Source organism: Alexandromys fortis, unplaced genomic scaffold (genome assembly GCF_014885135.2).
Source record: "Alexandromys fortis isolate MF-2015 unplaced genomic scaffold, M_Fortis_MF-2015_v1.1 scaffold_25, whole genome shotgun sequence".
Taxonomy (NCBI): domain Eukaryota; kingdom Metazoa; phylum Chordata; class Mammalia; order Rodentia; family Cricetidae; genus Alexandromys; species Alexandromys fortis.
In genome coordinates, this window is record NW_026067904.1 from 4,508,943 (window position 1) to 4,524,654 (window position 15,712).

At 38.2% G+C, this 15,712-nt stretch overlaps 1 protein-coding gene across 1 annotated transcript in view; it reads left to right on the top strand.

Annotated features, from left to right (window-relative positions):
* Rit2 (Ras like without CAAX 2) overlaps positions 1 to 15,712 on the top strand; it is a 286,249-nt gene that overhangs the window by 46,690 nt on the left and 223,847 nt on the right. Inside the window, exon 2 of the mRNA XM_050135106.1 lies at positions 15,347 to 15,403. Coding sequence (XP_049991063.1) covers positions 15,347 to 15,403 — 57 coding nt within the window. The remainder of the gene's footprint in view (positions 1 to 15,346; positions 15,404 to 15,712) is intronic.

A 15,712-nucleotide genomic window follows, 5' to 3' on the forward strand; every position in this document is an offset into this window, starting at 1 on the left:
TGGTAGCTTGTTTAGCTGACTTCATTTAATTCCCACTTTTAAATCAAAGATAGACCATAAATAAACATCCACGGGTAGGTCACTAAGATAAACAATAGCAGCAAATTAACTTCTAAAGAGAACACAGGACTTCCAACACAATTTACATTTACAGAATTCTCATTTTGAAGCTGCTATTGCTATGAAAGGTAGTTCTCTAACAATAAAGTCCTGTTATCCCTCAGCAATGTGTCTGCCTGACCATGAACCCAGACACACAGTTGACTTCTCTGCACTCACTTCCTTGCTCATGTGACCTATAAACTGCCTGTGGAATTGATGTTACACTGTACCTAAATCTTCCTCTCCTAGACAAACAGTAAGTGCAAAGGCCTCATAACCAGTGCCCTATTAACTGCCTCTTCTGACATTAATGAAGCTATTTATTTAATGCAGGACATGCTCGTTCTGTCTTTGTGCTGTGGTTTATGTTTTATCAGTGCTCTGACAAAATCTTCTGTCTTTGAGTTCATAAGGTTACTTGAGGTGTTTACTAATGCACCACACAGCCCCCTTCCATGGATAATGATAAATGTCTTCTATTGACTAATTCCGTTCTTCCTGGAGAATTTGAAGGATATTCCATGTGCCCTTTCATATACAACTGTAGATATACTTTACTGGAGGAACTAACGGGTTGGCCCTAAGTGATTTGCTTGAGTACACCCTCAGATGCACAGCTGTCAGGCACCCATGGGCAGGCTCCACATTGCCCTGGTGTTCTGTCATCCTCTTCATTACCAGACATCCCTAGACTCCCAAGCAATGTAGTTCCTGATGAAACCTCGCAATGAAGACAGAGAACTGTGCTCATTACCTAGTTTTTCTTTTCTTCTTTTGATGCTAAAGTTAGTGCACAAAGTGATGGGTTTCATCATGTTCTATTCATACAATTGTGGCATTATACTTTTGTCTGATTTATCATTTTCCCCTCATTGACTTTTTGTGTAAGAAAATCATGACTTTTGTTTTTAAAAATTGAGATTATCCATATAAAATTTTGAGAAGCAATCGCTGATTTTCCAGGGTGTTCTTTTCCCATGAATATGAACTTTGGATTGCTCCCAAGGCAGAGTAAATGACTCTCAAAGTCTACCCTAGAGCTTATGAATAATATGCATTAGAGAAATATTACTGTCATATATCTGGAGGACTACCCATGAGTTGATTCAAATAACAGAAACTGAAGTGAATCCCATACACAGCATGATTGACAGCTCAATGTAGAAGAAAATGAGTATGATTAGCAGATAGTGAGCCGCAGCTACCACCACAGTGGCATCTCTCAGATACAGTATGTTTTAGATTCATGCTTAGTTTCAGAAACAATCTCTGAATGCCCCATAGGGAAAATAAAATGTGAAACTTATCCATACCAGAGAAAAAAGTGAAGCACAATTTAAGAATTAGTATGACCAATTTACAATAACAGTAATTTGTTTTAAATTATCAGAAGCTTCTCTTCTACAATTCTAGGAAGTGTTTCCATTATCAAAGCATCAGGCAGATAGACGAAGCAACAAGAGAGATTTTAGGACTGCAGGACTGCTGTAAAATCTGGGGGAGCAGTTCTCAGACTCTTTGCTGTCCTTGCTGTGAGGTCTCATCTGGAACCATGATGCTTGTGAGATCTCTATGGATGTCTAATAAAGAGGATATCAGAACACCTGGCACCATGCAGCATGAGTGTGGGTGCCTGGTAGCTGTGTGTCCAAGAGAAATAGAGGCAGATCAGTTAGGGCTATTTATCCACCAAAGTGTATCTACTACTATATGTGAAGGGGTACATGGAATATCCTTCAAATTATCTAAAAAACATAGATATTGTTCAATAGAAGAGATTAATCATCCATAGAAGGGGGCTGTATGATACATTAATAAACATCCCAAATAAATTCATGAACACAAAGATGCACTTTTTTTTGCCCGAAGAACTGGTAAAATGTACATCAAAATATTTATTTTTCACATGCTTTATCTCCCCTTCAGTCATTAGACAAGGAACCCTGACAAGGGTTTCTCTTCAGCAATTTTTCCTTGAGTTCATATGGACCATTGGTCTTAATGTGTCAGATATTTAGTTTCTTTTATGAAATGAGTTACCAGAAATCACCCAATTTATCTCTGAGGGGTTTTAAATAAGTCCTTTTCTGAAACTAAGCTATGTTTAGAAACTATCTGTGAGGACACTTTGACCTCGCCCTGGTAGTCTTGAAGCCCCAAATGGGTGCTGTGGTCAGTTCATTCTGCTCATCTTTAGCTCCCACACATCTCCAGAGGACACGTCAGAGCCTGCATCCTCAGATGCACTTACAAAGGCTCACTGGGATTTGGAACAGGGGATCAAGCAGAGTTAATGCTGAGCAAAGAGATGATTCCACATGTCTTTACATGAAATTGCAGAGTTCTAAGGTGTCAAAATCCTGCTTGATATTCTGTCTGGAGGACACTAAGATAACGAAATGTCATAAAGGGGATGATAGAAAATGATGGAACGGAGTCAAAGTAAACGTAGACTAATGTAGTACAAGCAAATTTGATTAAATAAAGCATGCAGATCCTGCAGTAGATATATTAATGGCTAGTGGATGCCAGATCCAGGAAAAGATTTTCTTATGTGGAGCTCAATTTTGTGAGGTACCATGGAAAAAGAACCTATCCTTTAGTGTTTTAAATATATATATATAAAAACCTATTTGGGTGTTTGTCAATATTTGGTAACTCCTGTTTTTTCTAATTAAAATCTAATTTATTAAATAATTTTATCAGCAAATATTCAAGAGGTAGGTGCTATTACAAAGAACTGCATTTTGGCAGTATAAAACCATTTATTGAATCTCTGCCTCTGACTGTCACATGAAATAGAACCTTCATTTAGTGACATCACAGCAAGTCACTAAAAACAGCAAGAAATGTTATGCATTTAGTGACTATGGTGTGTAAGTCTTTAAGTTTACCTATACTTATCATCCATTTAATTTCCCAATCAATAGATACCTAGTTTATATGAAAGGAAGGTATTTTTCCATAACCGAATTTTTATTTTTAAGCATTTATTTGAAAAAAAAACATTTAAAGTCTAATTAAGTCATTTTCCCACTTTTCTTCTCTCCAGCACTTCCCCATCCCTTCCAAACCCCTCTAACTCTCAAACTGATAGCCTCTTTTACTTTGATTATATTTGTTACAGATATGTCCTAGGTAGTTTTGTGTCAACATGACACAAGCTAGAGTCAGTTTGGAAGAGGGAAGCTCAGCTGAGAAAATGACCCCACCAGAGTGGCCTGTGGGCAAGCCTTTGGTGCATTATCTCAATTGTTGATCCATGTGAAAGGACCCGTCCACTATTGGTGGAATCATCCCTATGCAGATGGTCCTAGACAGCATAAGGTTTTAGCAAATCTATAAAGAACAAGTCAGCAAGCAGCATTCCTTCATGGTTTTTGCATCAGTTCCTGCCTTCAGGTTCCTTCCCTGTTTGTGTTCCTATCATGACTTCCCTCATTGGTGTACTGTGATGTGTGGAGCTGTAAGTTAAAATACAACCTTCACTCCTCAAGTTGCTTTTGGTCATGGTATTTAACACAGCAATAGAAGTCCTAACAGAGAATACAAATACAAGCTGTTGAGTCTTTTTTTGTGTGTGTGTGTGTGTGCATATGGTTTTAAGGATGATCATTTTGAATTGGAAAAGTTAAGGAACTCATTCCTGGGAGAGGTTAAGTCTCTCATCAGTTATTGGCTACCTGTATTTCATTGTCTACGGGTGGGACCCCATGAGATGTCCCCTCATCAAAGAAGCTTCTATATAGGGCAAATGAAAACCACAACTGAACACAATGCACAGATCAACAGATCCTCATTGGCTATGTCCTCAACACTACTCATGTATCTATGGCTTAGGGAACATCTCAGAAGAGGGACAGAAAGGTTGTAGGAGCCAGAATGCCTAAAAGTCTGTTGTAAAGTGTCTCCTAGAACTGACTGCATAAACAAGACCTTAACAGTGAAGTATTAATGAATAAGCTGTCGCTGCATGACATAATTTTATTTATTTAGAACTCTCTAAAAATGTCTAGTTTTAGAAGTAGAATGTTGTTTGGGTTATCTGGAAAGATAGGGTTTTATGAAGGTAGAAGTTCCAGAAAGGAGAACCCCTTTTCCCTTTGAATGGATCTCTCTGTTGGCCGGAGTAGTTTGCCTAGGCTTTAAGAACAACAGCCTTAGATATAACAGCCAGGATGTTGTCACAGTCTATCCCACATGGCTAATGTAGTTGTGCCATACAGCTGTCTTCATCTGAATCCAGTACTCACATCTGTTTTCCTGGTTTAATGAATACTACACCATACTCAACTCGTTCTATGCTTTTATAATTGCAACGCCATTATATTAACTACAATCTAAGATTTCTACACCAATCCAGCTCTTCCTTTTGATTTTATCCTATCATTCCAGTGTGTCAGAATTATCCTAATCACCCTCATCTTATGTATGAAATCGACATGCTAACCATTCTCTTAGATTTTGGTCACCTCACAAATTTGATGAGGTTGTAAATCAAAGCAACTCCAAGATTCCATTTTACACCTGTAAGAACAGCCAAGAACAAAAACACTGATGACAACTTATGCTGGAGATGTTGTAAAGGGAACACTTCTGCATTGCTAGTGGGAATACAAGTTGGTTGGTACAGCCCCTTTGGATGTCAGTGTGGCAAAATCTCAGAAAATTAGGAAATGACCTTCCTCAAGACCCAGTAACACCACTTTTTGGTATATATCCAAAGGATGCTCAATCGTGCCACAAGGACATGTGCTCAACTATGTTCATAGCAGCTTTGTTTGTTACAGTCAGAACCTGGAAGCAACCTAAATGTCCCTCGACTGAAGAATGGATAAGGAAAATGTGGTACATTTACACAATGGAGTACTACACATCAGGAAAAAAATAATGACATCTTGAATATTTCAGGGAAATGGATATAGAAAACATCATTTTGAGTGAGGTAACCCAGGCACAAAAAGACAATTATCACATGCACTCACTCATAAGTGTTTTTTAAACATAAAGCAAAGAAAAACAGCTCACAAACCACAATTCCAGAGAACCTAGACAACAATGAGGACCCTAAGAGAGGCATACATAGATCTAATCTACATGGGAAATAGAAAAAGACAATATCTCCTGAGTAAATTGGGAGCTTGGCGAATCTTGGGGGAGGGTTGAAGGGGAGGAGAGAGGAACAGAGGGGAGCAGAGAAAAATGTAGAGCTCAATAAAAATCAATAAAAAAATTGATGAAGATAGATGCATACTTTAAAATAATGTCAAAATAAGAAAATTCCTGGAGAATATATAGCATCATTATAACCTAATGCCATTGTTGATATAAACAGATCTGATGTGGGTAAGAATACAAAATGCTACACAGCTTGCTGTCAGTTTCCTTCTGTGAAGCTTCTGTTGCTTATTAAAAGGCTATGTGAGCTGAAAGGAGAAAACAGTTTTAGAAATAGAGCACAGAAGTTGGATCATTCATGGCGTCAGATGGGTAATTTCAGCGCAGAAGAACAGTGTAATAAGGAAAGATGTCTAGGACACCTGTAACTCTCAGCCAGGAAACTCACAAAGCAGCTGGCTAGCCTACTGCCAATTTACAGTTATTATATAGTTATCAGATATAAAATGGAGAATCATCAAGTCAAGAAGAATGCTTAGACATGTGAACTATGGCAGAACTCCTTAAATCACAGGTATGTTACTTTTGGTTAATATTCTTCTAAACCTACACAAAAGAAGCCTTCAGCTTCAAGTGTTTGTTAGCATCTGTTCCTCACTAACAATTCTCTAAAATGCTGGAATGTTTTTATTAAAAGATTGCCATCTCGAGACAGAATGCATCTGTATTATGGCAAATAATAAGAAATAGCATTCTCATATAGTATATATAAGGTTGTCTTTGGTAACTCCTATGATAAATTGCACACATCTTAAACTCTGAGAACTGTCTGCGGTTCCATCACACATTCATGTAAAAGAAGTTCCAATAATTGTCTTCATTAATTATTCTTTAAGAATGCAGCTGAAGGAATGGCATATATACACTGATGTCAGTACAAGCTTTCTGTTGTCAATAGTAATTTATTACCTAAGAATTTGGGGCTTTCATAAATGACAAAGACTTCAGAAGAGATTGTTGAAAAAAATGTCTATTTTTCTTTTTTGTTTCACCGAGTACAAAATTGTCAGCACAGAGCAAATAAGCATTGACTGGTAATATTGAGTTTCAATACCCACTGCAATTCTGTGCCTCATCAGTCATTCGCTAATATCAGTCAGTGAAGATAAATAGATGTTCTAAAGACTGGAAAGCACAATTTCTTTCTATTAGGGGTAGTTTATGAAAAATATCGAAGTAACAGAAGGAATTCTGTGCAAGGGAAATATTCAGAAAATGGGGAACTGAAGAGTCAGCTCTCCTCTCAAACTCCAGTTTAGCATCATCCCTCACCCAAATGGTACATCATTCAATTTGTCCATTATCCTTCAAGTCTAGGCCCTTCCCTCCCCACCCACTCTCTACCCTGTCTACATACATATGGGAGAATAGAGAAACAGCTTTATCTTAGTAAATGTCTCATGGCTAATGAACAAGTAAATTGCATTATTAGATATTCTTTCTTTTACTCATGATGATTTTATTCATAGGTGGGTTATAATATTTGGGTCAGAAAATGGGACCCTTTACTATTTTTACATTTGATTTTGTTACTGCATTTCATGTTTTTGAATGTAAATTACGGATGTGCGTTTTGCGCTTAGAAGTCACCATAACACCAGTGCAGAAAAATACCTCTCTTTGACTGGACTTTGGGAGGAGCTCTGCCCAGAGCTAGCTGTGGATCTCTGCATCCACTTCCATCAGTTTCTATGATGACAATTAAGGTAGTCATCAGTCTGATTACAGGGGAAGGCCAGTTCAGGTACCCTCTCCACTATTGCTTAGGGTCTTAGTCATCCTTGTAGATTTCTGGGAATTTCCTTAGTGCAAGGTTTCTCGAAGCCACATAATGGCTCCCTCAATCAAAAATCTGTTTTCTTGCTCTCCTTTTCTGTTCTTCCCCCATCTTGGCCATCCTGTCTCCTCATGGTCTCCTCCCCCTCCTCTTCATCCCTCTCCTTCCCTTCTGTTCTCCCACCATATGCTCCCAATTTTCTCAGGAATTCTTGTCTATTTCCCCTTCCTAGGGGGATCCAAGAATGCCTCTCTTAGGGTTTGCTTTGTTACCTAGTTACCTAGTTTCTCTGTAGGCTGGTTATCCTTTGCTTTACATCTAATATCCACTTATAAGTGAGTACATTCTGTGTTTGTCTTTCTGGGTTTGGGTTACCTCACTTAGTATGGTTCTTTCCAGTTACATCAATTTGCCTGCAAATTTTAAGATGTCACTTTTTTTTAACCACTGAGTAGTAAGTACTCCATTGTATAAATGTACCACATCTTCTTTATCCATTCTTTTGTTGAGGGACACCTAAATTGTTTCCAGGTTCTGGAAACCTGGAAACCATTATGAATAATGTTACTATGAACATATTTGAGCAAATGTCCTTGTGGTATGAGCGTCCATCCTTTGGGTATATACCCAAGAGTTGTATTTCTGGGTCTTGAGGTAGATTGATTCTCAGTTTTCTGGGAAATCGCCATACTGATTTCCAAGTTTGGGGTCCTACCAGCAATGAAGGAGTGTTCCCCCTTAAAGAAGGAATGAATTTTGATTTAAATTTAGAGATGATGGAACACCTACCAAGGAATCTCTATGTGAGTCATATGAAATGTATGAGACTTAGTCCCACAGATATGTGAAGGTAGAGTAGTCTAGGCATAGATAAGAGCATTAATGAAGTTGTCTCCTTGGGAGGGGTGTAATGAAGTTATGAAGTCCAGAAGACTAGAACAACTAGAAAAGAGTAACTTGATGGAGACTGAAGTAAAAGGTGAGAGAATTACATCTCATGCAGTTGAAGAAGGGATGATGATGGTAATGGTGCTGGTGGTGCTGGTGGTGGAAACGGAATACAGAATGAAGCATGGCAGGATGTATAATCTAGAGCCTGCTTTAATATGTCTTTCCTCCATTTATTGTTTTTTTTTTGCTTACAATAAAATAAAAATGGTAGGTTTAAGTAACTTTTTCAAGACCTAACAAACCCTGTAAATGAGAGAAATCTGACTAATCCCTTGCAGTCAGTCTTTTAGTTTCATATTTCTCATCTCAGGCCTTCAGTTCCCAAAGGGACAGTGGGGACTGCCTGTCCTCTGCCTCTGCTATTAGATTATATCATTATCCAGAGTGCTTCAGTCTAGTGCTTTCCATAAGTAATCAGATTCCATCCGAAGGGTGGGTGTGGTTAGGTGAATTGGTGATGAGTTGTCTGCTTCTCTGCAGACTTTCTGTTGTTTTGTGTTTTCCTCTGTAGAAAATAACTCTTTTCTCTTTATGATTTTTCTTTTATATAACTGACAGTCTGCCTCTGGCCATAAACTGCTAACATTCTAAGGAGGATAATATATGATATTGTCAGATTTCTCAGAAACGTAAATTTGATGGTTTAATCCTGCATTATGCAAAGGAAGAACAGTTGATTTAAGGTTGAGTAGAAAGTGAAATAGTAAATTATGGAAATTCCTGATAATAAAATGAAAATTTAAATTAAGACAGTCATAGGAAGGAGAGATCAAATAAAATAGGTTTACTTTTATTGTTTTAAACCTATTACTATTATTGTATGGAAGTTTAATCTGTTTAGGGTCATTACTCATTGTGTGTATTTACTGAATATTTTATAAAGTTTTATGAATCATTACAGTTGCACAAAATATGTTAAGAAAACACCAATAAAGCAAAAGTGTTTTATATAAACTCTATGAATATTTTCTCACGCTGTAGATAACTTTTCATAAATTCTCATATCTACAGAGGAGGAATATCCTTGTTCCCTATGCAGGTATTAAAAAGTACTTGCAGTGATCTTAGAAATCAAAAGATAGTGCCTTAGTTAAAAAAGTTCTTTCTCTTCACTTCTAATTTTTTGTATTATGTTTACAGTCAATGACTCAACTTTTCTCATCAAATTTCCTCTCCAAGCGTATACATTCTGTCCACAAATCAATGAAAACCAGTTACCACAGCAGTGTGAGTGATCACACCACAAAGCAGGATTTGTCTCCTGTTGCTGTTCCTTGATCTTCTTGATGGCTGTTCAGTTCACCTAAGCGAGAACATTACAGTCAGCAATTCATATACCTCCCATGTAAATAATTGCTTATAAAATCACCAGTATATAGTCTGCTATCTACAGAAATGTAAACAAGTGTAATTTCTTGTAATGGCTTCTTGAGGAATTCAGTGACTTGTAAAAGATACTTGTGCTTACAAAGTTCTAAAGGATTCTTTGTAGAAACTCAAAGGATATCAGAAGATATGAAGACCAAGATGGGGTTAAGCAATTGTTGCTCTTTGATAGAAGAAAAGGGTGACATTTTATTTTCTTAAATTTGAAAATTTCACATTTTCTTTGACTCTTGAATCTTGTTCCCTACCCTGTGTGTTTGAGCCTGTTATCTTTTTACAAGATATATTTTCTTTTCCTCTTGATATTTACTGCAGCTACAATATAGACAAGGTTGGCAAATAAGCAAGTTATGACACAGAAAGCACATGGAGGAATATATAGTGTTATATATAGTGTTTGCAACATTTCCTCCAATATCTTCTCATGCAAGTATCTAGGAATTCTCTCTTCACTCTCTTACCACTCTGGTGCCTGAGGGTGTGGGAGACATCTTTGATGAAAGGATCCTGTTCCTCTGGTCTACACTTTGACATAAATGGGAAGTCAAGAACTGTACTGCAGCCATTTTCCCTCTACACTAGGCATCCCCTTAAGACAAGTGGGAAACTAGTATTCTCATAATTCTGTTTATACCCAGACACCTTTCAATCAGCCTTCTTATTCCTGCATGCATGTGTCTGAATTTTCTAATTTAGAAATTTTAAAATATGTCTTGGATTCAATACATTTGAAAGATGGAACCTACTAATTTTCTATGGTCATCTTCTACTACCTAGTAGAGGCTCACTAAATGTTAAGAGACATAAATATTTAAAACTTTTACTATGCAACATATTTTTCTTGTTTAAATTATTTAAAGGCATTTTAATTGAATGATAATCTTTGTTCTTTGTCTTCTTAGACAAATAGATTTTTAGTAGTGAAGAAATTTAATGGAAAAACATCATTTACAAGGAAATTAATGTTAAATTTAGATCATATTTGATATAGTTTTTTAAAATTTATCTTCTCATTTTACATATCAATCCCAGTTCCCACTCCTTCCTCTTCTTCCATTCCCTCCACCTTCCCTGTACCCCACCCCCATCAACTCCTCAGAGAAGGTAAAGCTTCCCATTGAGAGTCAACAAAGTCTAACACATTGCTTTAAGGCAGGACCAAGGCCCTCCCCAGTATATCTAGGCTGAGCATGGTATCTGGTCAACGAGAATGGGTTCCAAAAAGCCAGAACATCTGTGCCCCAAATACAAGAGCACCCACATATGTAAAAGAAACATTACTAAAGCTTAAATTATATATCAAACCCCAAACACTAATAAGAGACTTCAACACCCCACTGATTTCAAACTCTATTACAGAGCGACAGTATTGAAAACAGCTTGGTCTTGGCATAAAAACAGAGAAGTCGACCAATGGAATAGAATAGAAGACCCGGATTTTAACCCACAAACCTATGAACACCTGATTATGGAAGGAAGAAAGCATCTTCAACAAATGGTGCTGGCATAACTGGATGTCAACCTGTAGAAGAATGAAAATAGATCCATATCTATTACCATGCACAAAACTCAAGTCCAAATGGATTAAATATTCAGGATTGAGACTTCATCATGATTAATTTTTCCTGTGATGAGTATGAGGTGTTGCTCACCATCTCATCTGATTGATTTTAGTTTGAAGTCTATTTTGTTAGATATTATGATAGCTACACCTCTTTGTCTCTTGGGTCTATTTGATTGGAAAATCTTTTCCCAAATCTTTACTCTGAGTAATGCCTGTCTTTGAAATTGAGTTGTATTTCTTGTATACAGCAGAAGGATGGATTCTGCTGTTGTATCCATTCTCTTAGCCTGTGTCTTTTTATAGGTGAACTTAGTCTATTGATATTAAGCAATATTAATGATCAGTGGTTGTTAAATCCTGTTATTTTTTGGTGGTAAAGTTTGTGTGTTTCCCTTCTTTGAGGTTTTCTGGTGTGAGGTTATCTTTTGTATGTGTTTTTGTGGGTGCAGTTAGTTTCCTTGGGTTGGAGGTTTCCTTTTAGTACTTTCTGTATAGTTGGATTTGTGCATAGGTATTGATTAAGTCTGGTTTTGTCACGGGATATCTTGTTTTCTCCATCGATGGTGATTGAATGCTTTGCTGGGTATAGTAGTCTGGACATGCATCTGTGGTCTCTAGTGTCTTCAATACATCTCTCCAGGACCTTCTGGATTTCAGGGTTTCCATTGAGAAGTCGAGTGTAATTCTGATAGGTTTGCCTTTATATGTTACTTGGCCTTTTTCCTTTGCAGCTCTTAATATCCTTTCTTTATTTTGTATGCTTTCAGTTATGATTATTATATGCCAAGGGGACTCTGTTTTGGCTCAATGTATTTGGTGTTCTGTAAGCTTCTTGGACCTTCATAGACATACATTTTTTTTTTAGGTTGGGAAAGTTTTTTTTGTATGATTTAGTTGAATATATTTTCTGTGCCTTTGAGCTGGAATTCTTCTTCTATCCCTATTATTCTTAGATTTGGTCTTTTCAATGGTGTCCAGTGTTAACAATTTGCTGGATTTAACATTTTCTTTGATTTGTGAATTTATTTCCCCTATAGTACCTTCAATACTTGAGATTCTCTCTTTCATCTCTTCTATTCTGTTGGTTTTGCTTGCATCTGTAGTTCCCATTCATTTACCCAGGTTGTGCATTTCCAGAATTCTCTTGGTTTGTTTTTTCTTTAATGAATCCATTTCATTTTTCAAGTCTTGAACCATTTGCTTCACTAGTTTGATTGTTGTCTTTTAGTTTCTTTGGGTTTCTTGATTTTTTGATTTCTTCTGATTTTTGTTTGTTTTTACCTCTGTTTCTTTAAGGGAATTTTTCATTTCTTCTTTAAGAGTGGCTATCATTTTCATAAAGTTATATTTAAAATTGTTTTCTGCTTCTTCTGAGTTAGAATGATCAAGTCTTCCTGTTGTATGACCACTGGGTTCTGGTGTTACCATGTTGCTTTTTGGGTTGTTGAATAAATTCTTGCATTTGTGCCTACCCATGTCTCCCTCCATTTGGTGCCAGCAGTGTCTTTGCCTCTTGATCCTTGCAGCTGCTGTCTGTGTCTTAGGGAGTTGCTCTTGGTCTGCTCTGTGCAGTTGCTGTCTGTGTTTCAGGGAGCTGCTGAGGGTTCTTTTGGTCTCCTCTCTTGGTTTGTTCTCTTGGTTCACTCTGTACAGTTCCAGTCTGTGCTTCAGAGTTCCTCTGACATTGCAGTTAATGGGTGAATTTCGGGATTTATAACTTTCAGGGTCCAATCGATGGGGGTGTGGGTATTGGAGCAGCATACCTACAGGAAGCTTGCTACCAGCTGGCCAGTAAATTTGAGGCAGGTGCAGGAGGGGCTGGGATTTTGCCCCAGTATCTAGGGCTTAGAGAGTGAGCTTCCCAACTGTTTGGGTGATCACTCACTTCTTGGTCTGCTTTGTACAATTGCAGCCTGTGCTTCAGAGTTCTTCTGAGGTCATGGGGGTTAGGTGGGTTTTCTTGGCCTATAATTTTGATGAGAAAAATTATATGCTCTTTTTTGGCATTAAGTTTAAAGATCTAACTTTAAGAATTTTGTTAGCTTCTTTACATATGTCATTTAACAAAATCTCAATCAGAAAGAAATTAAAGTCTTTCTTGAATTCAATGAAAATAGACACAACATACCCAAACCTATGGGACACTCTGAAAGCAGTGCTAAGAGGAATGTTTTTGATCCTCCCATTCCTCTCCCACTTCCCCACTCCCCCTCCTCCCTCCCCCTCTAGTCTTAAGAGAGGGCCCTGTGGGAAGTCCAAGGCCCTCCCCACTCCATCCAGGCCTAGGAAGGTGTGCATCCAAGCAGACTAGGGTCCCCAAAAGCCAGTACATGCAGTAGAAACAAGTCCCAGTGCCATTATCAGTGGCTTCTCAGTCAGCCACCATTGTCAGCCACATTCACAGAGTCTGGTTTGATCACATGCTTGTTCAGTCCCAGTCCAGCTGGCTTTGGTGAGCTCCTGTTAGATCAATCACACTGTCTCAGTGTGTGAACAATCCCCTCATGGCCCTGACTTCCTTGCTCATCTTCTTCCTCCTTCTGCTCTTCACCTGGACCTTGGGAGCTCAGTCCAGTGCTCCAATGTGGGTCTCTGTCTCTATCTCCATCCATTGCCGGACAAAGGTTCTATGGTAATATTCAAGATATTCATTAGTGTGGCTGTGGGACAAGGCCAGTTCAGGCACCCTCTCATCTACTGCCCAAGGACCTAGCTGGGGACATCCCCTTGGACACCTGGGATCCCCTCTAGAGCCAAGTCTCTTGCCAACCCTAAAATGGCTCCCTTAACTAAGATATCTTCTTTCCTGCTCCCCATATCCACCCTTCCTCCATCTCAACCATCCCACTCCCCCAAGCTTTTCCCAATCCCTCCTTTCTCCCTTCTCTCTCCCCCTCTCCCCTTCCCTCCACCCCACCTTACCCCAGTGCTCCCAACTTTTGTCCGGCAATATTGTCTGCTTCCAATTTCCAGGAGGATCTATATATGTTTTTCTTTGGGTTCACCTTATTACTTAGCTTCTCTAGGATCATGAACTACAGGCACAGAGGGGCGTGATGCACTGCAGAGAGGGACTTGCTGGAGGAGCTGGTTCTTCACCTGACAGTCAGGAGGCATAGAGCTAGGAAAGGACTGGAGACAAGCTCCACTCTCAAAGCCACACCACCTGGGATTCGTTTCCTCCATCTAGGTCCCACCTCATAACATTTTCACACCCTCCGAAGCCAGTGCCACCAGCTGGGAATAAAAAATATGTTAGATGGTCCTGAAAGAACATTTCCTAGTGAGATGATCATCAGTGTGAAATGGTGGAAGAGTCTCTCTAAACAGAATCAACAAAATTCTTGCAGGAACTCGGTTGTTAAAAAAAAAAAAAAAAATACAGCACCAAAGTTCTAAAGTTGAGGTTTCAGTGAGAAGAGGGTTAAGATAAGTCTGGTTCAGTGTTAGTTGTAAAGTGAGATCTGGTGCAGTGCTGATGCTATTCTAGAATAAGTAGCAAAGGCTTGCTCAAGGAGATTAGCTCACAAGTTTTGAATACAAGATAAACACTTGGCCTGAGAGATAGGATAGCCATTAAAACCCCTACGGGCTAATGCTGTTTTCAAGGCTGTGGTCTTTACCCTAGAGGTCAGTGACAAACAGGCTGCTGAATGACTGTTAGGGTACCATTGTGACTTGTCTTGTAAGTCCGAATTTACAGAAAGAAAGCAGTTTAAAGAGGATAGTACTCTGAACTGATGCTGAGAAAGAAGGCATCTAGACATACTGCAAAGGTGTTTCAGGTAAACTGGATATTTAGATCATTGTATGGAGGGTGTAAGAGGGGAGGATGTAAGGATATTTTCAACATTGTAGCCTAAATCAGCCAAATGGATTTGTCAAAGGATGTATGTTGAGGCAGTTTCTCACTTCAGCAAACAGGTGTGTATTCCTCAATTTCTAGAGACAGAGCGAAGGTATTTCATTTCAGTTTAGATGCACCGAATCTTTCATTCATTGTTCAATTTGGTGCGAGATTCTGACCACTCATGGAGTGACATAGATTCAGCCAGTATCATAAGACTCAGGACCAAAAAAATTCCAGAGGCTTCTTAACAACCATCAACTAATCAGAGCTAACTGAGAGGCTCTATCACTAGGTCATATTCTTCTAACACTAGGTATTAAACACACTTAAGCTTTGAACATATTTAGTACAAATATATAGTATAGATCTTGTTGTTTTTGTAACTATGTGTTATTACCATCATTATCATGTGTTAGCTAATGTCATATAATTAATGTAGTCCCTCATACAGGAGAGCTACTTAGCAGAAGAGATGAAAATGCAGGGCTATGTTGATGAATAATTTATAGGGAAGGGCTGACTGTTTTCTCTTCTTCAGCAGTGACAATGCAGTTTATAAGCCACCAGTTTCCAGATTATCATGACCCCACGATCGGTAAGTAAAAGCTGCTTTTCTCATTTAGTTTAAATAAATACACTGTAAATAAGTGGTACTTTTAAGCACTATTGATAATGCTAGAGAATAAAAGTGTAATTTGTTCTATCACCCAGTGTATATACACATGAATATATCTATATAAATTTCTGAGTCATGAGACAGTATTTGTCCTTTCTTCTCATAATGCACTTTCATATTTTATACTTTGTTCAAGTTGTTCTGGTAAATGATTGTGGGGATCCATTATGCTGATTTATGGATTCACTAATGGACATTTTCCATTAGAAAAAGAAAGAATTAAAAACC